The sequence below is a fragment of the Triturus cristatus genome, chromosome 4_1, assembly GCF_964204655.1.
Source record: "Triturus cristatus chromosome 4_1, aTriCri1.1, whole genome shotgun sequence".
In the NCBI taxonomy this organism is placed as follows: domain Eukaryota; kingdom Metazoa; phylum Chordata; class Amphibia; order Caudata; family Salamandridae; genus Triturus; species Triturus cristatus.
The window spans coordinates 192867784-192894850 of record NC_140585.1 but is presented as its reverse complement, the minus strand read 5'-3'; the positions used below and the strand labels follow the sequence as shown (position 1 = coordinate 192894850).

Here is a 27067-nt window from a genome sequence, read left to right as displayed (position 1 = left end):
AACGAGTCCACATACTTGGAGAGTGGTTCAGTGCTAGAGCCTATAGTTGATATAATAGGCCGCATGGGTGGATTATGAACATCCTTATGAGTTTTTGGGAGTCCATAGAGAGCGGCAGTCTTTGGGCAAGTTTTGTTCAAGAATATGTATTCCTGTTGAGAAATGTCACCAACCTCCAGTGCTCTAGTTGTTAAATCCTGAATGAACGAGCTCTCTGGGATGCGATTTTTTTTTATAATGTTGGGGAACAGCTAACATATTAAGAATTTTGTATCGTAGTCATTCCTGTCCATAACAACTATTCCACCACCTTTGTCACATGGTTTCACAATAAGGTTTTTATTGGATTTGATCTTCTGCAAGGCATTATTTTCAATAAGGGACAGATTGTTTCTCACCCATGGTAGGTGTTTGGTTACTTTAGTAATCTCCTTTATGACATTTTGTTAAAAAATCTGTACTTCTGGGCCGACCATCTCCAAGGTCTGAATGAATTGAGATGGAGGTTTACACTTCGACTGGTTCTCATCATTAATTTCTGATTTCTGACGGACGGTCCAGAAAATATTTTTTCAATCTAACCTTCCTGAAGAAGGTATACAAGTCCTCATGTAGTTTGCACAGATTAGGCCGTGTGACCGGGACAAAGGACAAGCCTCGACTTAAAACTGAACATTCTTCTGTGTCTAAATTGACAGATGACAGATTAAAGATGGGTAATACATCGTCTTTTTTTCGACATTCCCCCATACTGACTATTGGCGCCAATATTGTTGGTTCCGGGTTTTCAAATATGGCTGCTGATGTTGAGGGGCCATTGGTTGTGGGTCCCCTCTGTCCGATGCCCATCTCCTGTTTCTTCCTCGATATTGACCCCGTGATAAAGATGTCTGGCCACGATATGACTGTGCTCCCATCTGTCTACCCCTACGGGGGTGAAAATCATACGGAGCCTCATCTAAGTCTTGTCTAGCCTCATTGTCAGAGTCCGATGAACGTTTCAGAAAAATTCTGAGTTTTTCTTTGATAATTATTGTTCCTACCTGGATAGTCTTGATTGTAATTTGAATCCTGGTAGTAAGTAGGGCGAAGATATGGGTATGCCTTTTCCTGTGTATACCATCTGATATCCTTTCTTAGTTTATCCGTTTTTTTGTTCAGATATATCTCAAAGTCCTTCATATCGGTGTTGATTTTTTCCAATCTAGCTTTTGCTTCCTCTAATGCCGTGGAGGTATTCAATTTTTCTTCTAGAGATGTGATTTCCTTGCTCAGGACCTCCATCATTTCCCTGGTGGTTTCTATTATAAGAATCATCCAGTCCCTGGAGCAGCGGTTCGCAATATGCCACCACCGCTCCAGGAACTTACGGACTTCTACAAACAATGCAGGGACATTACGTACCCTTAAACCAGAAGGGATCACTCCTGATCGTAAGTATTCGAGCATATAGTGAGCATGAGATTCCATACGCTTAAGTTTCTTTCTTAAGTTCAGTAAGTTGTTCCATTCTCCACTATCGCTAGATTGTATAGGGGTCACTGTCACCTGTAATTGCCCTACCAATCAATGCAGTAAAATCATAATCAGAAAACCCAAAAGTTTTAAGGCCCTCCATTCAATTAAAGTCAAATAATAAACCTCCACCAAACCAATGTGCAAGAATGAAAAGTGAATAGCACCAAGTGATTTATATACGTTCACCTAGCCAACTACTGTATATCTTGGTCCAATCAAGGTGTCATACAATTAAAAAAACAGAAAAACCCAAAATTAGGTAATCCAATCCCACAGTTAAAGAACCGTGATTGCAATGCAGAAAATATTGGGACCCCCTTTGTACAAAGTAATTTTCCAAAAGGTCAGGGAGAAAAGGGGAAAAATGAAACAACTTAACAAATAATGCTCCCTCTCGACCTCTATTTTAATTTCCTATATATGATCAAAAGTTTGTTTTACATAAGATCCTAGTCAGCATGGGCTAGCACACAAAGAACAATTTATATCTTTTACTTCTGTTTATTATATTTTTATATTTTCCTTTTTCTTTATATAAACATAATAGAATTTTTTACATATAAATCAATTTTCATTAATATTATCACTATTTTACACATTATTCATATCGGTTCATTGATACAAAAATATCAGTGTCTCTGCAAGAAGTATACTGCATCTGATGTGCAGACACTGGGACAATGTAAATGGTGAGGAAAATTACTTCCAACTGCATCATACAATTCTGCAAGTGGCAGTGGGTAATGAAGATGAGCTGATGTGCAACATGTAGCGAGCACTGGTAGTCATTTATGTGCCAATACTTACAGTCCAAGACATTCACAAGTTATGTGTATTTGTAAAACAAGCTATTACCCGTGAGGGAATCCTGGCGATGAAGGATGTTTACATGCATTTCATTTACCAGTGCTATTTATCACATTAAGCCTGAACTACTGGCTTTGGAAATGCTCCAAAAACTGAAGCAAAGAAAGATTGCTTTCTGTACAGAGTTCAGGTAAGCGATCAACTTTCAACGTGACAAGCAGTGTGATTGAGTGTACTTTTCAAATGCAGAGTAGTTCCCCATGCATTTCTAAAGAAGCACTTGCTGGAAGGGGGAATAGTTCATGAATTAGTTAGTAGAATAAAGTGAGTAATGTGTCACTGGGTGGAACTAAAGCCCATTCTATGTATAGTTTGCTATTTGAATGGGTAACAATTGGTCAGCGGAAAGATGCACGGTCAAGCCAGACCTAAAGAATAGAAGACAGGGAAACATATTGAAATTCGGAGTATGGGAACCTACACTAGTGAAGGGTTGGGGTTGCAGGAGGTCAACTAGCAATGGAGAGCAGATCAACCATGCATTGAGTGAAGTTAGGCATAAGAGTCTTGATCATCCACTGATGAATTAGTTCATCTGAGTAGGATCCGGAAGCACCAGGGTCAACAGGCAATCAGTCTCGCCAATGTAAGAGCTAGTGGCTTTGGTAATGTGTTTAACAATGTTGTACACTAGTGTGGCTGCTGTTTAGCGTGGCTTAAAGTGAGTGTCGTAGAGTGGAGTAGGGGGGTGTAGTGTGGGGGGTGTAGTGTTGGGGGGCTGTGCTGTGCTGGATTGGATTGGGCTGGACTGGATTGGGCTTGGGTGGTGCCCTGGGTTGGATTGGATTGGGGTGGGTTGGATTGGGGTGGGGCAGACTGGATTGGTTTGGGGTGGACTGGGGTGGGGCGAACTGGATTGGACTGGGTTGGCGCAAACTGGGGTGGGGTGGTGCCCTGGGTTGGGTTGGGTTGGATTGGATTGGGTTGGATTGGATTGGGGTTGGAAAGATTGGATTGCGGTGGGAAAAATTGGATTGGATTGGGGTGGGGCAGACTGGATTGGATTGGGGTGGGGCGAACTGGATTGGATTGGATTGGGCTGGCCTGGGTTGGCGCAGATTGGATTGGGCTGGACTGGACTGTATTGGACTGGACTGGACTGGATTGATTGGGCTGGACTAGGGTGGGGCAGTCCGGTTGGATTGGGCTGGACTGGGGCAGGTTGGGTAGGATAGGATTGGGCAGGACTAGGGTGGGGTAGGGAGGACTGTTTGATTGGACTGGGGTGAGGCGTGTTGGACTGGGGTGGGCTGGACTGGGTTGGATTGGGCTAGACTGTTGGATTGGACTAGGGTGGGCTGGATTGGATTGGATTGGGTTGTATTGGGCTGGACTGGGGTTGGGTGGGGCGGACTGGGTTGGATTGGATTGGACTGGGGTGGGGCGTGGCGGACTGGATTGGACTGGGGTGGGGCAGACTCGGTTGGATTGGACTGGGGTGGGGCGGATTTGATTGGACTGGGGTGAGCTGGGGTAGACTGGAGCAGACTGGGTGGGGTAGATTGGATAGGACTGGATTGAGTTGATTGATCTGGACTGGATTGGGGTGGGGTGGTGTGGTGTGGACTGGTTTCGGGTGGTGTCGACTGGATTTGGTGAGGCTTGGACTGGGGTGGACCGGACTGGGGCAGACTGGATTGGCCTGGGGCGGATTGAACTGGATTGGCATGGGGCGGATTGAACTGGATTGGCATGGGGCGGATTGAACTGGATTGGCATGGGGCGGATTGAACTGGATTGGAGTGGGGCAGATTGGAGTGGGGCGCATTGGATTGGAGTGGTGTGGGTTGGGGAGGGTTGCATGACTGTATGCGAAGGCATAATTTAGTAAATTATACATAAAACAGAAATAATGTTACTTTGAAATAATTAGAACAAGATCGTCCAATTTCGAGAACAGAGCACACAAGCAAAAACTTAGTACGAGTCTGCAAAATGAGAAATGAAGACTTGGCAAAATGACATAATTGGTAGTCCGACCTTGAAAGTGCTGCTTCAGCTCTGTAGCTTGCTTTTAGCTGCATGCCAGCATTATTGGCGAGTTAACTTTTCCTGAACCCCGGATTAAGTACAGTTCTGTTCCCATTATCTGCATTGTACATGGGTTCACGCACTCAAGTCTGCTGCCTTCTATTTGCAGGGCACTAGAAGTTATAAAGAACAAAATAGTACCTCAAGCACATAAGGAGCAGCGGACTGGCACTGATTTAAGCTGAATCAATCGGTGCTTGGTCCCTGCTCTACGGAAAAGAACAAATATTGGTCCGCAGTGACCCATTACTACTCTAAGAATGCCATGCAAGCCAATAAATGGTAAGCAGTGGGCAGGTTTCAAGCCCTTTCTGTACACAGTGTCTTGCATGCGAGATGCATGTGCTAGCACATGCTCTCAGATTCAACCCCGAAAGTCAAAACCCTGAATTTGTCTCCGCTGCATGTTGCTAGCCTATGCCTGGCTGTATAGTTGGTTGATACGGGCAAAGCCGAATTCTAAGACTAGTGCATGATGGTGTGGGCAGTCTTGGGTCACATACATAAAAGGAGCCAGTGTACTCTGGCTCCTTGGTTTCATGTACATCACAACAAATGTACTATCGATATTTAACTTTACCGAGAGAAGATCCCTTTTCCATGATAGAAACATTTGCTTCCAAGATGTTTACAGCAGTTGTGTATATATATGTGTATGTATGTATATATTATCTACTGGCGGTCGCCAGTAGATGGTTATAGTTAGGACCGTGTTTCCATAGGAAATCCGCAACATTCTATTTGGAATAACTTTGGCGCCGGTTGACGAATCTTCGCGAAATTTTCAAAACTAATAGGGCGCTGCGCTCCTACCCTGAAAGTCTCGGGGGGGATTCGTCAAGCGGGGGCTGAGAAAAAAGGGGGTCCCAAAACGCGTTTTCCCCATGCATTTTCCCATAGGACCTTTAGTCCGAGCTACAACCCGAACGGCTGAACAGAATTACTTGAAATTTGGCAGAGAGGTAGTCCTCAGGTCAAGGATGTGTCTTTTGTAGGTCTGGTGTAAATCTGTTCAGTAGGTCCTGAGAAAATAGCATTTAAATCAATATATATATATATCTGTAAGCGCGCTCCGTGCACTTACCGTAAGCTTACCGTACGCGTACGGTGCCGTGCGCGAGCTCAATTCTGATTGGTGGTTACATGACTGTAAACATTCGAATCGGTCGAAATCAGGAAGTGTCGGCCGCCATTTTATGTCTCTCGCACTGAGAAACAAAGGTGGGGAACGTGAAAAGGGGGCAATGAAGAGAGTTGCAGACCCCCTAGTGTTTGTCAGGGGGTCCAAGAAGGACCCAAAAGTACGAAAAATACATTTAATAATTTTTAAAAAAAATCGCGGAGTGCGCGTACGGTAAGCTTACCGTACGCGTACGGTAAAAAATAATAAAAAAAAAAGTAAATCACATTTATTAAATAAATTAAAGGACCCACAAGGGAGAAAAAAACAATTGTTACTGTGTAAAAAAAGGCGAGGCGCGCACGGCATGAACTGCGCAACGTGGGCGCTCGGTGCGCGAAGCGCACCGAGTGCCCACAGCGCGCGCACGGTGCGCAAAGCGCACCGTGCGTGCAGGGTGTGCGCACAGTGAAAAACCAGAAAAAAAATAAAAAATAAATACATAACTTAGCATTTAAAAAATCGTACAAATTCACTGAAAAAACCATAGGTTTCACACACGTTATAGTTAGGAATTATCATTTACAAAACCTTGCAAATTCACTTAAAAAACCATAGGTTTCACACATGTTATAGTTAGCTGTACATTTCACTCGTAAAAAAACAATGAAATTCCACGTTATAGTTAGATCAGGTAACTATAACTTGCGCGACCGCAATCCACAATGTCATTTCAGATTATCATTGATGTGATGAGTGATGTCACTGACCATGTCATGAGTGATGTAATATGTGACGTCATCAGCAGTTTATTGTGGGCGCGCAAGTTATAGTTACCTGATCTAACTATAACGTGGAATTTCATTGTTTTTTTACGAGTGAAATGTACAGCTAACTATAACATGTGTGAAACCTATGGTTTTTTAAGTGAATATATATATATTTATATGTATGTGTATTTTTTTTGCAAGCAGTTTAATTGTACTTCATAACTTTTTTTTTTTTTCTGGACTTGGTAAGAATGACATATGGGAGGAGTGTTTTCTTTCAGGTTCAGCGGATAGTGATGCCATAATTTTTTTTTTTCTCATTCAAGGTCTACTTTTTCTGCACTGCCACGGTCTGCCATCCTACTGCTGCAGAGCAGTGCACCCCACTGTGCCCTCCACCTAGAGGAAGTAAGTAGTCCTTTTATTGATTGTCATTTTTGTGAGACTATCCATTTTTGCTGCCCGTTTATTTTTCTTTTTTTCTTTTTAGGACCAAAAAGGTTTTTGCGTCTGGTTGAAGACGAGCCAATGAATTTAGTCATTTCTCCTGGACCGGTAATTCTGCGGGGAAAGCCTATTGTGGACCAGAAGAAAGGTGAGCAAGTTAACAAAGCAGTGGCACTATTCATGAGGGTTTGTTGGAAAACTTTCATCATCTTGACACCAGTGCAACTTTGTTGCAATGTAAATGTTGAGTGTATGTAATGTTTAATATTGTCATTTTATCCAGATGTGAAATCTGTAGCACAGGCATTTTTAAGGATTCTGTGCTTCGGTCAAGGGCGTAATCCAGCCACTCAACTTTGTGGGTCCTCTTGTTCTTCTCCCTTGTTGGCCTCTTCTTATTATGGTAGACCTACATACTGAGAAATCGCATTCAACTTTAATATCCTAATTTGAATACATTTTAGATTTTTGAGCTTCCATCTTGATATCTCTCATGCGGTCAGTAGCGCTTTGCTGCAGGGTACTAGTTGGCATTGACTTATTTTGCTTTTGTATCTATTTGTTGCACTGGGTAGGGTATGGGCTCTTCTTTGAAGCGGGAACATCACGCATTGCAGGAAAACTGGGTGTTTTCTAAACTCTGTCCTTGCGCTCCCATTCAAATGCGAAGAATAGAAAGGTTTATGTTCCCGCTTACCGACTGTGGACATGCGGGGGTCCGGCGGAGCTCCTAGTCTGGATCTTCAGACCAAATACCATGTGTTCATGTGATAACTAAAGTCCTTTTTACTTGAATGTTCTTTTTTTTAATTCATGAAAGGATACCCTTACTCCCCATGAGCAGCATGGTTAAGATGGAAATTACTTCAGCATATATGTTGGTCTTAACAGTAAATTGCTGCTTTCCAGCTGTTTGAAAGCAATATTAGTCAACCTTTTCAAAACTAGAACAAGAGCAGTGATGTGATGCTCTTATCTTTTACAATTGAATCCTTCAAAAAGGAAAAAACACTTCTTGATCACACCCATAATGCAAAAACATGTTTCAGCCCTCTTAGCAGTGATTATTAAGTCTTCATCAAGACAGTGTATTATAGTTAAAGGATCTAATGTATTTAGGTCATATATTACTTTAGATATTTATAGTAAGGATTCCCCTACTTCCCCTGCATAGATCGGAATTGCCTATAGGTGGTTAGGTGATTTAGGCTCCCGCAATTAGGACAATAATTGTACTGTGATTGTTGGATAATCTAAATTGAAGGAGAAAAGGGAGGCGTGCATTACAGAAACTAACTTAACATTCAGACATGGTAGTATTGCACACCACAAATGGTAGAGGATTGTACGTTTTGGCTGGATGCGCATGCAATGATTGCTTTAGTCAACGTTGTGCTCTGCAGAACACCATTTAGAAAGGCAATGGGAAACGAATTAAAGTTTTCAGAATAGAAATAAGGAACATGTGATTAACTTCCATTATTCAACTGTATTGTTGAATGGCATTACTGTTGTGGTGATGCCACTAGAGTTCAAAGTTTATATCGAACACCGCAAGCAGATTGAAGCAGAGAGCATGGAGGCGCTGACAGCTGGAGGCTCTTTGCCCTGCAACATGAAACTTCATGGGCAGTTGCTGAATGGCATAATAAGGCAATCTGCCTACCATTGCCAAGCGACAGTGCTAAGTGTTAAAACCTGCAGACGAAACCATGCAGATTACCTTTTCACTGTTACCTACAGAAGCAGGCGCACACCATTGCAATATTTAATGACCGTATGTGTTGGAACACAGAGCCTCTTGCTTAAAAGAGAAACCTTCTTGGAGTGGTTGTTTATGGCATTTGTGCAGAGAACAATTTGCTATTACTGTTACTCTGCAGTCGCCTCTTCAGATAGTGGATCCTTCAGTATCTTCTTGGTCTGTGAATACTGGTTGCTCTCTACCAGCTGTATGAGTTGCTACTGTCCCACCTCCCATGGAAAACACCAGTGGAACTTCTTTAGCTTCTCCACCTAGGCCTGCGAGTCATTATAGGGAGTCTATCCTATTCCTCAGCCCAGCTGTCGGTGTTCAACCTCCCAAAGGTCCGAATACTCAATTTGAAGACCACAAACTTTGCATGGGGGCTGCATCCTCAGACCACACTCCTCGTGAGGCTCTTACACCTTGAGTTTTTTATTTATTATTCCAGTACTGCAGTGCGGCTCACCATAGGACACTGACACCTCATTGATAAATCTTCTTCTTTCACAGAAGGTCCTCTTCTCTACTCATGGTTTCTTCTCCTGCAAGCGTCTTTGCTATTCATGATGAAACCTTTCATGAGATACAAAGCGGATGCAGTATCTAAATAACTTCATATCACAAGCTGACCTTGGTCCAAGACTGCGAGAACCTGCCATAGATGTACTGCTGCTTAGATCTACTGCACCTCCAGATCCGATGGATCGTATGGACTCGTGGGTTGCAGATGTTGCAAGTGCCTCTGCTTTATTGGTGAGATATGAGAGATCAGATGGGACTCTGTAAAATTATTTGCTGAAAAAGTTTTCTCCGTAAAGAAGGCAGACTTACAAAGAAATTCCTCCAGAATGGATATCCAACCACATAAGTATGGGAGCATATTCCTTTCACCCGACAGCTCATCGTTATTGCCATTTCAAAAGACATTAATTCTGTCAGCACTTGAAACCAGAAGCCCAGCACAGGTTTTTGAAATACCCCTGTTTGTGCTACCCGCATTTTGATTGCAGCTTTTCGTCAACATGCTAGAGGTTTGTCTGACATGATGACTTTAATAGCAGTTGGTATGGTGAATGAACGATAAACACTTTCCTCGAGCACCTCCACTATCAGTGAGGGTTCATACCCCTCAGTGGCCTTATCCTCCATAAATGCAACAGCACAGACCAGGAAGAGAAAGACATCAACCTTCTGCAGCCACATGGAAGCCTGCTGGTGAGCAGTGATCTCTCTCGCTCTCTGCCCCCTTCCATATGCCACCCTGCTCTTTCTCTCTCTCTCTCCCTCTGCCCCTTCCATATGCCACTCTGCTCTTTCTCCCTCTCTCTGCCCCTTCCATATGCCACCCTGCTCTCTGCCCCTTACATATGCCGCTCTCTTGCTTGCTCTCTTGCTCTCTTGCTTGCTCTCTTGCTCTCCTGCTCGCTCTCTGGCTCTCTTCCATATGCCACTCTGATGGAGAAAAAGCAGAGCCGAGTATATATAATATCTAATCGCCAAAAACAGGTGTACTGAATATTGTGCAAAATGGCCATTATCTCAGATCCAAAACTTTTCCCCCAGCGATATCATTTCAGGAATTCCAATACAATCATGAAGACATTCATAGTGTAATAAGATGCCTAATCGCCAAAACCAAGAAAGGGAACTTATTTTACTCATGTCTGAATCCCTTTTGGAAGGCCATTGGGCATGGAGGGGCTACTGGGCCCCACCGTGGTGGTTGGAGTCTTTTACTCCCAGGGAAGTTTTAAGGATTTTGAGGGTCCTGGGCCAAATGTATTTTGGGGGCCCTTGTTCAGAACACCTTTGCTTTTATGATCCAGTTTCAGCTCTTTCATACCCTCTTTGGTCAAGTTCTAAATGTGTGTCCATCTGATATGCAGGGATAGTGATGTGTGTTTTCAGCATTGCAACACAGCAGCAGGTCACTAATTTTACTGCAAATCTGTCACATCCTCCCACTTCTCATATGTGAGGTCCTGTATTGAACTAAAAAAACCTATATGGCTGTTGCATGAAACATAAACACGTGTCTGCGTAATGTCTGTAATAGACTCTCACATTAAAAATAAATGATTAGAAAAATGCTATTTACAACAATGTTTAAAAATTATTCAAGGTCATCGGGACAAGATTATCTGCAGAACATAGCCGGCTCTATCGGGCCCCCTGAAAGACTCTGGCCCTGGGCCAGAGCCCACTTTACCCATTCCTTAGAACGTCTGTTTACACCTGATGCCTCAGGGCCCGACCTACTATGGATCTTGAGCAACTGCCCCAAGTACACTTCTGCACTTGAGGCTCAATGGTAGTGGACGCGTAGTTCAAGGTCCCCTCTGGGGTCGGTAGATACAGCTAAGTGAACACGACTTATAACTCAAAGTTCATTCCATAATGTTAATAAATCGGTGTCCTGTCGAATACTTGCTTTTATATGAAAGAGGTATTTTATTTCGAACGCTACACATTCAAAGAAATAACGACATTCATAAGCAACACAATCCCCCTAGAGGTCAGGGCTCTAATGTTTATCTGACAAATCCCTGTCCCACCCTCTTCCTTGCAATGTGGTCGGGGTTATTCCCCATTCATTGGTAGCCACATCCAGGGAATGCTCACTACTAGGCCTTACTCCCCTTTGACTCTTAGAAAACAGTCAAGTGTATGGTGCCGTAGCACCTTCAAAAGCTAGTACCCTGAGGCCAGACAGGCCTGCTTCAAGCCTATGTTCCAGCAGCATGGAAGCATTCAACGTTTCAGTGGGTGCACTGAATGCGGGCACTTGCAAGCACTGGTCCTGTTCTGAGGAGTCTGGTTGGTGGTGGTACGCGCAGCAGCACCTGGCAGGTACAGGCTCTCTCCAGCTCTGCGCTGCCAGCCTCAACAGCGATTAGAGGTGCTTCTGGTGGCTCAGTAAGTTCAGGTTTCACCACACACCAAGGGGAAGGGGTTAATCTTGTTTTCTCTCAACTGGATGCCAAGGATGGAGCAAAATCCTCTGTGCGTCCTCCGAAGTCCATGAGGTCGGTCAGGGGGCAGGTCTCAATGCATCATTTTGACCTGCCAGTCAGTTTCAAGTCTATTGGACAACAGCCTGATCTTGGTAAAACTCCCTCCTGGTGTATTGGGTCGCTGCGATACCTGCTGGCAAGGCGTAGATTGATCCTGTGCAATCACCAATACCACAGTGGCCCCTCATTGCATAAAGAGGTTACTTCTAAGGCTCATAGAAGTCTTGGCGCTTTGTTGGGACAGCTACTATGGTGACCTCCTCTGGCATACAGGATCACTGTAACAAGGTGGTATGGGCTTGATGCATGGCTCAGTTCATGGTGATCCTCTTCTGGCATATCGGGGGTTGCCAAATCAATTCTGCTCATGGGCAACGACCCGGTCGGTGCACTTCCATTTCCTCACACAGGAGTCCTCTCCGTTAGGCTCCCTAGTGGCCCTTACTCCCTCCAATGCTCCCCTCTTCCTCACAGGTCACACTGGTCTAGGTAGGTGCTGGTGCTCCAGGGCAGGTGGTCTTAGTTTTTCTGGGTGATATCCCCCTAACCCAACAGGGACACTAGCAGACTTCCCCCAGCACTGGTCACAAGCAGAAGTTCTTGCAGAGCTTCCACTTCTCAAACAGCCCATCTAGCTGCTTGGCAGACTACATTTTTGGGGTCTGTACTTCCCCTTCTGATATTCCATTGCAAGACACCAAATATGATTTAGGGTCTTTATCTTTGAAGTTTTATTGGGGTTCTGCTTCTTTTGCAGAGTATACTTTTCTCTCTTCCTCTTGAAAGGCTCCCTATTACAGCAGGAAAGACTCTGAAGTGGATAGTCCCACAACATGCCAAAGGAGTGACTAGATTTGACACCTGTTTTTCAGCCACTGAAATGTGCATTAAAAGGTTACTCCCTGGCTCCCAGCCCTACTTTTTGATTCCCTTGTCAGCCCCATCCCCTTCCTTAGATGTGTCCAAGAATCTTCCTTGCAATCTATCACTAAATCTCAGAACACCCTTTTGAAGTCTTTTTTTCTCCCTTTCACCTGTGTTGCACCCAGCTCACAAGAATGCAGCAATACACATCTTTTATCATGCAGTGAACTTTTCCATCCCAGCAAATCATTTGTCTCCCTTGTTTGGGGAAAAAAGGCCCATGCATGAATTCGGACTCCTTTCTGACTGCCAAATAAACTGAACAGAAAATCCTATCAGATGTCTCCTCAGATCAATCAAACTTTACACATTTCAGTTGCAGGGAAATATTGCAAGTAGCGGATTCTAGTTTGCAACAACCACTACCAGTATATAGTTTTCTGGTTTGGGCAGTGGTGGCTACACATTGAAGGATGATGTTCCATCCACACCTTGTTGATCTGCTAATCAAAACCTCCGTATGACAGCAAGCACTTCATCATTTCCAGATATCCGCAACCTGCTTAACCACCATTGGCAACCATACTAACACTACTTCAACACTAAGCCAGCCCATTCTGGATCTGCGTGCTGTTTTTACCATTTAAAATGCAAGAATTTTTAATTCAGATGAATGATTTTCTTCTATCTGCTGTCACAAAACCTAGGGGACCACCCTCTTTACAGACAGATATCCTACATGGCAGTGTACTTGTTTCTGGTCCCCAATCCTGTGCTTCATATGCAACCTCAATGTCTGGAAGGCCACCCCCATAGCTATTCAGCAGCTCTAATGGCGTGCTAACCATAAAAACCTTTTGCACAATGTTCATTTCAACAGGGTATCTGCTAAATATTCAAAAATATTTTCTTGTGGGAAGAAAAGGCCTTTTGTATCACCTTCGCTGTCAAGGCACATAGTCTCAGAATGAAATGTCGTACCACATGATCCTTCCAAAATTATGAGCTGTCCGCTTTTCTCAGTTCTTCCATCTGCCCTTCAGGATGAACTCCATCCTTGTGATAAGAAACACAACAGTTATGCGCTACCTAAGTAAGCTAGGGAAGGGCTTCCAGATCAAGAGAACTGGATTTTGAAGCCCAGACCATCTGGAAATGGCTTTTTGCCAGGGATCGGCACATCCCAGTCCACCTACCAGGTGTGCAGAAATCATAAGCAGTTTTCTGTCAGTAGAGCATTCTACAAAAACCATGTATGTTGGACTTTGGCCTCTCAGCAGGGTCATTCCCAACCTTTTTGTATTAACCCTCCTGTTTTCTAAACCCATTTTGTTGACTTTTAGGACTTTGGCAGTGGTAAAGTGCTTGTGCTCTCTCCTTTTAAACATGGTAAAATTGGTGTACACCCAATTGGAACATTTAGTTCACTTGTATGTCCCTAGTAAAGTGGTACTACATGCGCCTGGGGCCTGTAAATTAAATGCTACTAGTGGACCAGCAGCACTTATTGTGTCACCCAGTTAGGTAGCACTTCTGAACAGGTTTCGATTTAGATGCCCTTACATTGGGTTTCCTAAATCATGTCCTTATACAGGCACAATTCGCATTGCCCTTATTTGGACATAGAGTCCCCGTCCTTATTTAGGCATTTGCCATGCTATCCAAATACAGGCCTGGTCACCACCATCCGTCCATCCAACGTCACGAGTTCTTAGAAACCAGACCCTTAAGCCATCGGGACTTTCCCTAGCTAGGATTGATTTGTCCAAGAAGTCATCTAGTCTGCATGAACTACTATTCCTTGGGGGTTCATCCATGATGTCTTCCTCGGCCCGATTTTACGTCAATGCTAGCATTCCTAAGCACCTTCCAGGTATAAAATACCTTCCCTTACCATGGCAAAGCACGGCTCGGCACAACTTGACTGCATGGTTCGCCACGGCAAGTTCGGAAGAGACCATATCCCGGCCTGACGCACTGACCCGACGCTGTCATCCCTGCTCGCAGAGGAATCCAGCGTCCAGTGTTCTGACTCCTGTCGCGGGGTGTTGGAGTTCGAGACACGGAAAGAGATTCCCACCTCTCATTCTAAAGGTATGGAGTTGACAAGAACCTAGAGGGGCTCTGGGCATACAAACTTAGTATATACCATACTATAAAAAACAGCACATACTTTTACCTCGTACTACACTTAGGTTAGGTACACTGGGGTGGAACTATTTAGAAGCATCAGGCGAGTATTCCCTTTTTAGCTTATTTATGTATGTATATATATGAATATATGTCCTAGCTAAAAGACAATGCTATTGCAGTATTTCTTCTTACTGCTTACGTTGTGCGTATTATATTTTGCTTATGGTCTAATGATTTTAACAGCTCATATCTCTTACACGAGAAACAAGACTGTTCAATAAACCCTTTTATTGAAACGCCCGTCCATCTGTTTTCGTGTAACTCTGACGAAACTAAGCATGCACGATTGACTGAGTGAAACTGTTATCTATGGTTTCCACGATTCTGAGACTCGTTCCGATTCTAAGGGAAACAAAGTTGTCATGTTTATGCGGTTGTCAGAAACTAATCCCTTGTTCTTTCGAGAAGTTTCTAGTGACCTCTGTTAGCTGGCACACACAAGTAATTAAGTTTAATGTACTCGATAGGAGCATACTGACCTTAGTCCTATGCAAAAACTATGGTGTATATTATTCCAATGCGCAGAGCCTATAAGGGAAATAGGAACTACACTACAATGTCTCAGGCCTTCCATTGCAGCCTGTGTGCAGTTTTAGACTACCATTTTGACCCGGCAAAATCAACCTTTTGTCAGGCCTAAACCATCCTACTTAAGTCACCACAAGTTTAACCACCCCATAGGTCAGGTGGCATTGGATTGAAGTAGTTGTGACATGTACTTTCAAGCTTTACATGTCCTAATAATGAAAAACTCTCCAATATGTTTTTCACTATTGCACAGGCTACCTTGTTAACATTTGGTTACCTTATTACATTTAATAAGCGATAAGCATGGATTGGGTGAACATGGGCAAGTCCTGTTTGGTGTCTGAGGATTTGTAATTTAAAACCCTCTTTAGTGGTACAGGCAGATAGATATTGAGTCGCAGTTCTGAAAATGGTAAATTTTAAAACGTTACAAAAACTATCTTGAGCGGTTGCCCTAAACAGTGTGCACTACTGGAGCCCTTGTGGGGGCTTAAACTGGTATACACAAGGACTCCTGTATTTAATAAAGTGATCAAATCATCAAAGCTTGTCCACACTAAACAAATACAGGTGTTCTACAAAGCTCAAAACCACAATGTAACTCGTACCAATTTAATTCAAAAACATAATTCAGAAACAGTTCTTGGTGAAATTCATTCTTGAAAGCCGGTCTTGACAATCTGAAGACTAGCCTGTAAAGCACATCCCAATGCATTTAGGGCTATAACAAAAGCCCTTTGTCTGGGTTATCTGAAAATGAAGGAACGTCCATGGTCTAAATTCATTGTGTATTTCTCCAAGACTGCAACACTCAATCAATGTTTATAGTGCAGCTAATCACCCCAGAGGGTCTAGGCAGGATGGGATCTCTCTGGCAGGATGGAATCTCTCTGGCAGGATGGAAGTGCTTAGCGGTCACCTACCACTTTTGCACTTCAAATAGACCGGTCCCATTCACGCACAAAGGACTTCACACTAGCCTATTGTACCTCCAGAGAGACTGAGACCAGGGCAGGGAGGCAGGAAATTCAGACACCTCTGTAGCGGGGACTTCAGATGCTTCTCCACTTCAAAGTGGGCATCTGGTATAAAAAGTAGAACCTCAGATCCATTCTTCAGAACATTCCTGGAGCTGTGGATCCTACAGAAGGACGCCCTGCTGTTTAAAGCCTGCTCTGCTTGTGGAGAAAAAAAATTAGACCTGCACCCTTCATCCCAGGCTGAAGTGACTCCAATGGTCAGCTGACCTACACGAACATTACAAGCACCAGAGGCCTCCCTGCATCTGCCCAGCTTACCCACTCCCTAGACCTGCATCTGAATCCGTCTGAGCCCTGCTGGCCTCTGCTGGTGCGAGTTCCAATTCTGAAGAGGTGCCTCCTAGGTCCTGGGTCAGTAGTGTGGTATCGGTTGAGCTCCTTGAAGAAAAGAAATTCTGAAGTTCTGGGCTGTTCACGACTGAGCAGGCCCATTTGTGCCAAGATCTTGCTGCCTGCCAACTCAAAGCTCCTGTGAACCTCTTCATATTGCAGTGACTGGCAACACAAGATCTGCACTTGGTGCTGCAGTAGGCAGCCCGCAGTGACTGCCAATGCAAATGTACAGCAACAACCATCTACAGCATCTGACCAAATATTCCTGCTACAACAAGCCCATCCACAATGTTTGCTCATTGCGGCCTCCTCCACTATGAGTTGAACTCTTCAAGCTGGACTTTAGAAGGTAACTTTTTCAGGAGACTAGCATGATCCATGTATCCGGCCCACACTCAATTGTGGTCACCCTGAACTTGTGACTTTTACTCTCACTCGACCAGATAATTGCGAGTGGTTCTTTGTGCTTTTAGGTGCTATACTTACCTGAAATCTTTGAAATTATATATTTCTGGTTCTACTGATGGGTATTTTGTTAACTTGTTTGCAGATAATTTTTTACATTTTACCCTATTTTTCTGAATTGGTTTGGTATTTTTTTATTTAATTACTGCTTGTGTGCTACATAAATAATTTACACATTGCCTATGAGTTAAGCCTGACTGCTTTTGTGCCAGATTACCAGAGGGTTAGCACAGGTTAATTTTGACTTTTTGTGGTTCACCCTAACATGACTTGTCTGTTGCTTGGAGAATGCTCCCCCCACCCGAACCAGCAACTCAATTTCTCACAATGGGTATGTCCTAAACGATGCAGTGTAGGACCATGTCTGCTGTGAATGAAACTTTCCTCAAGTAGACATTTTCAGAGATCCAGAACAAAATGATTTACATTGCCTACAGCTGTTGCCAACTAGGATCAAAGGTGATTTCCATTTTGATTGACTGGTCAAAGTTTCTGTTCTAGACGAAGAAACTACACACAGCCTGCTGGTGCTGACCGGTCATTTGGTGTTCTACAAGAGAGGACGCTTAGCAAATGAACTGCATATTGAGAAGATGGGTAACCGCTAAAGCTGTGGCATAAAGAAGCAAAAGCCCACATACAAGTGAGGCCGTTTAGCTAATGAACCACATAATTCCAAACAGTGGAGCCAAGGAAACGCTGGGGTTTGGGGCTGGTGAACTATTCTTGTATGGCTTTATTGGACTGGATCAAACACCAAAACATACCTGACCTTGCAGACCCTGAGCCCCGACTCAGATCTTGGTGTAGCCTGAGACCTAATCAACACCCACATTAGTCTAAAGGATCACTCCTCCTGTGTGGTGCCCAATCCAGCAGAAACAATAAGTGCATGAAATGAGTCCTTGGAGACAAACTGCTCAGACTCTGACCCCTCAGAATCTAGCCAAGAGGACTGCACCGGCCATTACAGAGCTCAGTGAGCCAACTGAGTAAAAGCTCTGTGGCACTGGAAAAGCCCTGCCCCCCCCCCCTGCAACTCCATAATGGCAGTGCTGTGATGCACATCGAGGGAGAAAATACAATCTTTTAAGTTTTAAGGCCCGAACGTGATCTGACATGCTGCCCGACTTTAAACTGGCAGCCGGCATCCTGCATTATACTGAAGGATGAGAAACCTGAGACCCACATAGAGGCCTGCTGGGGAAGTGCTTCATAGAGGCCAGGAAACTATGCCCAGAACATAGCTCTTGGCCATTCCCTGGAGCTCACCCGCCTTCACTGCTTATACATTTTTTTAGGGAATGAACATCCGTAATGGCCGCGCTCTGCTTGCTCGGTCGTTGAGGGGGGAAATAAGAACTTTCATATGGTCCGCAGTGGTGAGTTCCTGAAACTCATTCTCCCTGGGCAGCTGCCACAAACCCTGCTGCTTTGCAGGGCATGCCTGACCCAAGGGGTCCACTCGGCCCTGTGTCCCATGACGGGTCCTCAACTACAGCATAGTTACTCTTGGTCTGCTCACCTGGGTTGCGGTCCCAGCCTCGCAACAGGGTTTTGAGTATTGGACTTGGAGTGGTCCCAACTTGTCTGAACACACTCCTCACCATTAGGAGTATGCCACATTACTATTAATAAGCCATCCCAATAAAGTTATAACTGATTCACCAAAAGAGTATTGACGCAACAGCGGAAAACCTTTACCAAGTGGAGAAACCCTCTCCAAGATGGCTGCCTGAAGCTGCCACTCCATGCCATTGAGTGCTCCCACAGCCTGCAACACGTTCAGATGCCGACGTAGGGACTATGAGGGTTTACCTCCTCTAGTTCACTGTGTGAGCCTGGAGCTGCCACTGAATCGGTCCGTTCCCTCAGTCAGTTCACTTTGCAAGGCTGTCGATGCCCTCTTGACGACCATCTTCAATCTAGCAATGGTTGTTTAGGTCAATACCGATAACTTCCCAACTGGCATCAGTCTCCAACATGTTGATGACACCCGTTGCCATCAGCTTCCCCCCAGTGCCCCTTTCCAGATCTGGACCTATGCTTTAAGAACACATACCACCACCCCCTCCCCCAAAATCTTTCCAAACATGCAATGAAAAACAGGACCTTTGAAAGACTTTCCAGAAACCCTCTTCAGACTAATACTACTGCCAACGCAAAGGCTCCCTCAAAACTGACCTACTCCTTTTCACACACAGCACTGACCTGCGTCTCAGATCCTTAAGCAGTTTTCTCCCATCCTCTTATCTCTAACATTCTCTTTGGATGCAAACTGAATGCTGCTCTTCCTTTGGCTTCTTAGGAAAATTTTCTGTATCCATTTACATCAATGGGAAGATCATGTTCCAAATGAACGATACAATCCTGGATACAATCAACTTAATTTATCTCATGCTAAGGCTCTACTATGGTCCTCCACAACCCCCCCCCCCCCCAATATGCCCATAACACCCTCCCACCCCATACCAGTCCACCTAGACAACATCTCTCACCCCATACTCTCCTACAATCAGTTATAATAGCCTCCACAACCCATAGCTCACTGCCAATACCAGACCTTGATCATCCCTTATACAATCTCTGCACCATTCCTCTCCAACCTTCCACAAACCATTATCTCCCACTCAGGTTGCCACCACCACGCTTCTATCATCCCCCACAGTTGACCCATGTCTTCCCCTGCCTTCCTACCTTTTTTCATCCCCGTCCTAACCTCCCTGAACACCAGACACCAACAACAAGCACCTACCTCCTCCTGTGCCTCAACCCATCAGTCAGTTCCTGACAGTCCACCCCAATTCTCCCAAAATTACGGAACATAACTCTCCTCTTCAAAAAGCTACTTTCCTCATTCTCGCACCTCTCGAAGAATGGACTTCCTCAGTCAGGGGTATGTACCATGTCCATCTACCCTCATCAGCCCTTACAGACCTCCCTTAAACCAAGAGACAGCTGCCTACCCAAACTGACACAACCACCGCTAAACCACTTACTCCAGCTCCAAACGTTATGCAGCTTCAAATTCCACTATGCCTCCCTGCTATCCCCTCGGCTGCCTGATTTCCTTCATCATCTCTGACCGCATTATGACTCGCACACCATCCCAGTGTATGCTCATCCCTTAGCCTGATAAAAATTCCACCTACTGTCCTGAAGCAACCAAGTCAGTAAGACAACAGCTTCTCCCTGAACTGCATGCTACACAATTGGCAATCAGTAGTCAGTCAAGGTCCAGAATTATCAGACTTGATCTGGACCCATCTTGACATCTTTTCCTCACGGAAACCTGGCCGAGTGTCTCATTAACCACGCTGTAGACCTTCAGGCTACTCCATTTTGTGCCACGACCTGGAAGATGGGCATAGTGGAGGTCTCGCACTCGTTCACCGAAACTCTTATGTTCCACATAGGTACCCCAATATTGGCCCAGGTAGTCACATAACCTTTCACCTATACTCTCCCCTACCATTACACTGCATAACGGTTCTTAGTACTGACCTTTTACCTAGTTACGGCAATGCCTGAAGATGACCTGGGGTTTTCTCCGAAAGGCTGGAGCCTCAGTCATTATGCATGAGGATTCTTGGAATCACAGCAGGACAGCAGGCCTACCATCTCCTGCATAATAACTATGTGAAAGGGTCATCCTAGTCTGACATGACACAGCAAGGTATATCCCCAGGGGGTACCACTTTGGGTATATATACACCATAGTTTGCTGATGTAGTCAGGAGAAAATGACTTCTATGCTGACACACTGACGCGAGACGCTGAGGTTCCTGCATGCAGACACTCCAGCTTGCAGTGGGCTGACATCCCTTGCGAGATGTCCATCTCGAGACCAAGACTGGGTCCCACAGTGTCTCACTTCAGGTAATGGGGTTGACTTTATCCTAGAGGGATTCTTAACTTTTACACCTACATACATGATAGGTACACTTGGGTTCATCTAGTTAAGGTCGCATCGCAGGAGTACGCATTCTACTGTCATGTATTGTATATACTTGCCTGTAGTCATTGTTTTAGCAAGATGGTAGAAATCTACCATCCTATTTATTGGATAATGCTTATAATCATTTAGATCAGTTTGTCTAGTGGTTGTTTTAGTACACCTATTTTACACTAGAATGACTCCGGTTCAATAAATGCTGATTAAAATACGCCCCCACCATTTATTCTGTGTATCTCTCCGAGACAAAGTGAGCACGAGTGACTGAGCGGAAAGTATCGCACTGTTTCCACGATCCTGAGGCATCAGGGTGTTCATGTTCGATAGTTGCCAAGAACTATTCTCTCCTTGGTGAGAGGGGTTCCTAGTGGCACTTTGAGCTAGCTGGTATACAGGCTAATATACCCAGTAGGGACGTCTAGAATAAGTCCGGACGCAATCCTACAGTGTATGTTGTCTAAACGCGCAGATCCTATATAGGTTTATAGGAACTACTCAACACTCTGAGATGTCAAACCCTCCCAACGACTCACTTTGTCTTTCAAATACATGTCCGTGGAACTGTCCACATCCACCACCTTCAACCTCCGATTGAATGTGGTTTACCACCCACCGGGTCAAAACACATTCATCGAGAAATGCATGGATTTCTTCACCTCTCAACTTAACAGCTCTGACAACACGATCTTCTTTGGTGACTTCAACATCCACTGGGAAGACGTGGGCAACAGTTATGTGGACACTTTTACCTACTTTCTCAATGCCAACTATCTGACAGCACAGCTATAAACCTACACATCACAAAGCCGCCATTCTGGATCTGATAATCTCCAATTCCCTCTACCTAAAGACATATGAGCCAGTTCCAGTTAACTGGCTTGATCACATGCAGATCCTATTCTCTCTAACCAGCTCTTGTACAAAAACGTATGGGCAACCCAAGGAAGGGAAAATAAAGTTGAGACGCGTCCAACCTTGACCCACAAGCCATGGCCATCATGGTATTTCGCACCCCAATTGTGATTATACCTCATCTTGACATTAACAAGGCCACCGACTAGTGCAACTCCTGCATGGAATCCCTTATTGACAAATGTGCTCCCCTGAAGTGCAAATTATCCAGACAAAAATCCTCTAGTCCCTGGTTTTCAAAAGATCTTTGTAAAGAACGAAAGCTTATCAGAAAATGCGATCAAGAATGAAGACAAGTGCCATCTCATCAGAGTATGACTAAGCTTCACAAAGCGAGAAAACCATATGAAGACCATATCCTCTGAGCCAAATCCTTCCATGTCAGACCCCTTGTAAATTCAGCAAAAGACCGAAGCGCCTGTTTGAGTTAATTGCAGTCTACTAACCTCACTTTCACTTCGGCTGCCAAGTCATCTGTGGCCCGCTGCAATGACTTTGCAGGTTTCTTTGATATAAAAGTTAGAGACCTCCATATTTCACTTTCCATTAATGACTCCCTTGAGACGATTGAGTCTCTACCTTACAAGAAACTGCAATCCCGGTCATCTTTCGCTCCAATCTCCAAGCAGGACCTACAATGAACTATCTCCAAAGTAAAATCCTCAAATCATTATCAGGATGCCATTCCAGGCTCTATCAGAAAATTTCTTGCCACACATCTTCTCCCCAAATGGACTACCATGGTCAATTCCGATCTAAAACAGGGCCTCTTTCCAGAACAACTGAAAATGGGTCAAATCACTCTGCCTTGGAAGAAACCTCTAGATCCAGAGAACCTGAATAACTCCTGCCCAGTCTCCACACTCCCATTTTTAGGCAAAGTCATAGAATGTTGCGTGGTGTCCCAACTAGCCGCACACATTTGAACAAACAACCTCCTAGACACTCTCCAGTCAGGTTTCTGCTAGGGTCCCAGTACAGAAACTGTGATCTTCCAAATAGTTGATAACTCCCTTAGAATCCTTGATTCTGGCAACTCCTGCCTCTTGGTACTCCTGGATTTATCAGACGCATTCAACACGGTCAACCATCTTGACCTCCCATTCTATGGGATGTGGAGGTATTGTCCTCAACTGTTTCTCCTCCTACCTATCTAACCATACCCAAATTGTGCAAATGGGGAACTTGTTCTCAAAGACCAGTCCATGTTCACCAAGGAATCCCTCAAGGTTTGATCCTCTCCCCAACCCTCTTTAACCTCTACCTAGAACCACTGTGTGATTCTCCGAATTTCTGGGATTTTTCACCTCTACGGCAAATGATACTCAAATCTACTTGAAAATCTCATCCCCAGAAGATGTTTCCTTGATTTAAAATACTCTTATAGATTCTAAACTGGATTTCCAATCACCATTTAAAACTCAACACAACTAAAACAGAATTTCTTTTGATCTCCCGTCCGAAAGCTAAAGCTCCATTACAAGAATGGATGGCCAACTTTCCTGCCCTGGATGGCTGCCCCACCATTGTCACGAGTGCCAGATCACACAGCATCACCGTTGAACACTGTCTCCGTCTTCATAGCAGCCATGGACAACAGCACACAACACCAATTTGAGTAGCTTTGGGCCATCAGACAATTGATTTTGGAACAGGACCTCAAAACAGTAGTGCAGTTTCTCGATTTCTCTAGACTAGACCATGGAATTGTTCTTCTCTCAGGCATTCCCGAAGTTCACCTAGGTCTACTGATGGCAACACTACATGCTGCAGCACGCTTCGGCTTGGGTCTAAAGAAATTTGACCACATTTCCCCAGCCCTGCTAACCCTACAATTGCTCCCCATTGAAGCATGGGCCCAATTCAAAATGGCCTGCATTACCCACAGAGTGCGGCGCTCCTCCTCACCCTCCGATCTAAAGGCGAAACTGAAAATCTCCAGAGCAAATAGAAGCCCCAGAAATGCCCAATCCCTGCTCCTTGAACCCCCCCCCTTAATTTGAGAACCATACATGAACCAGTCTCTCTGGTAGCGCCCCTAGAATCTGGAATTCTCTGCCTCCATCACTCCGTCTAACCACCTGCCAAGCAGCCTTCAAATAGGACCTTCAGTTCCTCCTATCTGACAGACCTCTTGGTTAATTCACCCACGACCAGACTTCAGAACTCTCTCCTCTGCTTCCTGTTTTGTCTTTGTTTAAATGTGAATGTGTTGCAACTCTCTTGAGGTAACTCCTGTACACATGTACCGATGTAAACATCTGAGTTTAACTACTATTACTGTAACCTGCTGTAACCCTGTAACCTGTGTGTTGTAAAGCGTTCCGATGCCTTTGGGCCATGTCTGTGCTATATAAAATAGCAAACAAATAACTGTTTTCCCCCTAATAGTTTATGGAGTTGGTCACACTTGCAATGCAAGATAATTCAAAGTAAGGGTGATTCACATAGCACTAGAGTGATGGTTTTCCAGTCTGTTTCAACTTTGCAATCACAGAGCTAGGAGAAGGCAGAATATATGGTATTGAGGTTCTGTGGTCTGATACTCCCGCCAATTTTTCATTGTTTAATTTAGGCCCTTCAAGCGGTTCAGTGTTCCCTCAGGACTGTAGGAATTCAAAATACCCAATGTCCAAATCAAACAAAAAAAGGAGGTAACTAGAGGGTGTATTTCCTCGTGCTTTGCGTTCTATTAAAGTCACCCACACTTTCACTGAGGTGACCTGTACAGGCATAATGGTTTATTAATCGCTGTAGTTCTGATGCCCACTCCACCCCCATCTGGTGGTGACAGTCATACCCACAGAGCATATGGTAAAGCCAGAGGACTTATTAGTAAGATGTTCACGTTTAGCCAAACCCAATGTTTGCAACTATCCCTTTGATGGGCTGTCATTTGGTAGGTGTGCTGTTATCAACTGTTGGTGTTCTATGTTTCAGGCCCTTAATCTTGGTGTTTGTATATACAGTCCATTTTGTAAAATTGTACCAAGTGTTTCTAGTGTAGGTAACTTAAATGTGAAAAATAGAGTTCTGACTTGTACTTCTACAATACTTTTCTTCCTTATAAAAAGCACATAGGATCCCGTCATACAAACAAGAATTATGTGGTCCTCCACACCAGCAACCAAAAAAGTGTATTATAGTTTTTTGGTAAAATGTTAAATTCACATTTTGTCGTATTGAAGCACTGTCCCTCTTGGCCATTCTGTGTCTGTTTTTGTGGTGACACTTGCTGGTCATGTTGGGCCTGCTGTTCGTTAAATGTGTCATAGGTTTATGTTCCTCTTTTTATTTACTCTATAGGGTCATCACCTCTTCCAAGCTCTGCGCCTTTGCTGCTCACCTGGCTCCCAGTTGCCGCAGGGGTGGCCACCGGCATGGCTGTCGCACTTCTTGCCTTATCTGTGGTGTGCTGGAGAAAAATTGGGCAGGCTGTGTTTGCTGGGACCATGCCAATTTAAAAATAAATATTTTAAATTCTTCAGCTGAGGTTGGCTCTGTTTGTGCTGTGGTAGAAAGTCAGTTTGGGAACTGGTTGACCCTCAACATGTTAAAGTTGTTGGGTCTCAAGACCTTGAAAGTCTTGTCTTGCCAGCACTTTCCATTGCAAAACGTTGGATTGGAGGAATGTTGGACAGTTGGAGGTGGAATGGGGGTGGGGGTCCTTGTTTTGTTTTAAAATCAAAGGATTTCAAATCCTTGATCTAGAGAAAAAGTTGTATAGTTGGGGTGCAATTTGGCTATTTAGCCTCTGTGTTAACTTCAACCAAGCCAGTGAATTCTGCTGTGGGATCACTGGTGGAGGGGTGGGGGGTGGAGGGGGGAGGGCTTGGACAGTGTGCTTTAAATTAATACTCCAAACCTTACTTCCTACGTCAGGTTAGATCAAAATATGGAGAAGTATATCATTGTATTGCTTACCCAGTTACAAGCGCTGCTTTTTACCAAGAGGACTTCCTGGTATTAATGAGAACTGCATTATCCTGGTTGGTAAATTTTCTTAAGAGGAGCAAGCACTGCTAACTTCTAGCTCACACATGATTTGTCTTAAACTATTCATTTCTTTATCATAGTGAAAATGTTGATGATCTCAAGCGATGCCTGCGAGTTAAAACAGCTAATCGTGTCATCTCTTTAACTTGTTGAGTCTGTGGCCTCTTGACTATCAGGTTACCCAAGAACTGTAGTACTTTATAGGGTACCACGGTTCCCAGGCCTCAGAAGATGCTGTAGGGGGCCCTCATCTGAGTCTTGGAAGAGTCTCACATGGGCCAGTTCCCTTTTGTGCTCCTAGCTGTTGCTCATTCTCTCCAACTTCAAAATGGCAATCACTTGCCTGAGAATTTGCAGCTCCCTTCCAAAGAAACTCTGCAGTTCATTTCAGGTTTCTATGACTTTTCCATCTTCATCTTTGCTGTTCCGGTCATGGTTTCTTCCTGACTTTCCCAATGAATTGTTTCTAGTATCGGGGCATTTGATGTCATTTCCTTTTCCTGTTTCTTTTTACTGCTTAAGGGCATCAGTCTGGTTTGAAGGTGCATTGCAGCAAAGCAGTGTTCCTTCATTTGTTTCCTCGCTTCCTCCAATTGCTGATCCGGACTCTTTGCTCTTGGGACTTCCTTGCCTGGATTGCTGACTTCTGATTTTCTCCAACCCTGTGAAGACTACCACATATTCCATTGTGTTGACATCGTGGCTTCTGGAAAACGTCTCCCTTACCATGGACCGCGTAATACAGAGATCTTGTTTACAGGTAAGCGTCCAGCCCTGAACAAGTCGGAATGCTGAAAACATCTGACTGTTTCCATCATGGATCCTTGTGTTGAGCTGGCCGCTGTCTTCCAGCATTAAAAGCTGGAATTGGACCAATTGAGGACCAAAATGCTGCTTTTCATCAAGTAGTCCACTCCAGGTCTTGCAATGGGCTCCATCAGCCCCTCCACATTAAAATATTTTGGAGATCTACAGGGGTGACTGTTTTGTTCGACTATCGGTTTTGCCTGGACTGTTTTTTTTTTTTTGACAGATCCAAAATGATTTTTTTGGTTCCTTGACCCGTGCATCTTTGACCTGGGCAACTACTCGGATTGTCAATAAAGATCCTGTATGAACATTGATTCATTTTCTTTTGTGTTTAAAAAAAATAATAATTTTAAGTTCAAGAAGACTCTTGAGAGACCAGATCGTGGATTTTGCTGTTGATGCCCAGTGGAAGATCTCACAGGGAAATTCTGAAGTACCCACCTATTGCACCATTATT

At 44.3% G+C, this 27067-nt stretch overlaps 1 protein-coding gene across 1 annotated transcript in view; it reads left to right on the top strand.

The window, feature by feature from the left end:
• The window catches only part of LOC146853991 (zona pellucida sperm-binding protein 1-like), an 86522-nt gene extending 61233 nt beyond the window's left edge, over positions 1–25289 (top strand). Inside the window, exons 10-12 of the mRNA XM_085650463.1 lie at positions 6633–6714; positions 6797–6901; positions 25111–25289. Of these exons, the coding sequence (XP_085506589.1) occupies positions 6633–6714; positions 6797–6901; positions 25111–25268 (345 nt within the window). The 3' untranslated portion in view covers positions 25269–25289. The remainder of the gene's footprint in view (positions 1–6632; positions 6715–6796; positions 6902–25110) is intronic.
• Positions 25290–27067: the final 1778 nt, after the last annotated feature.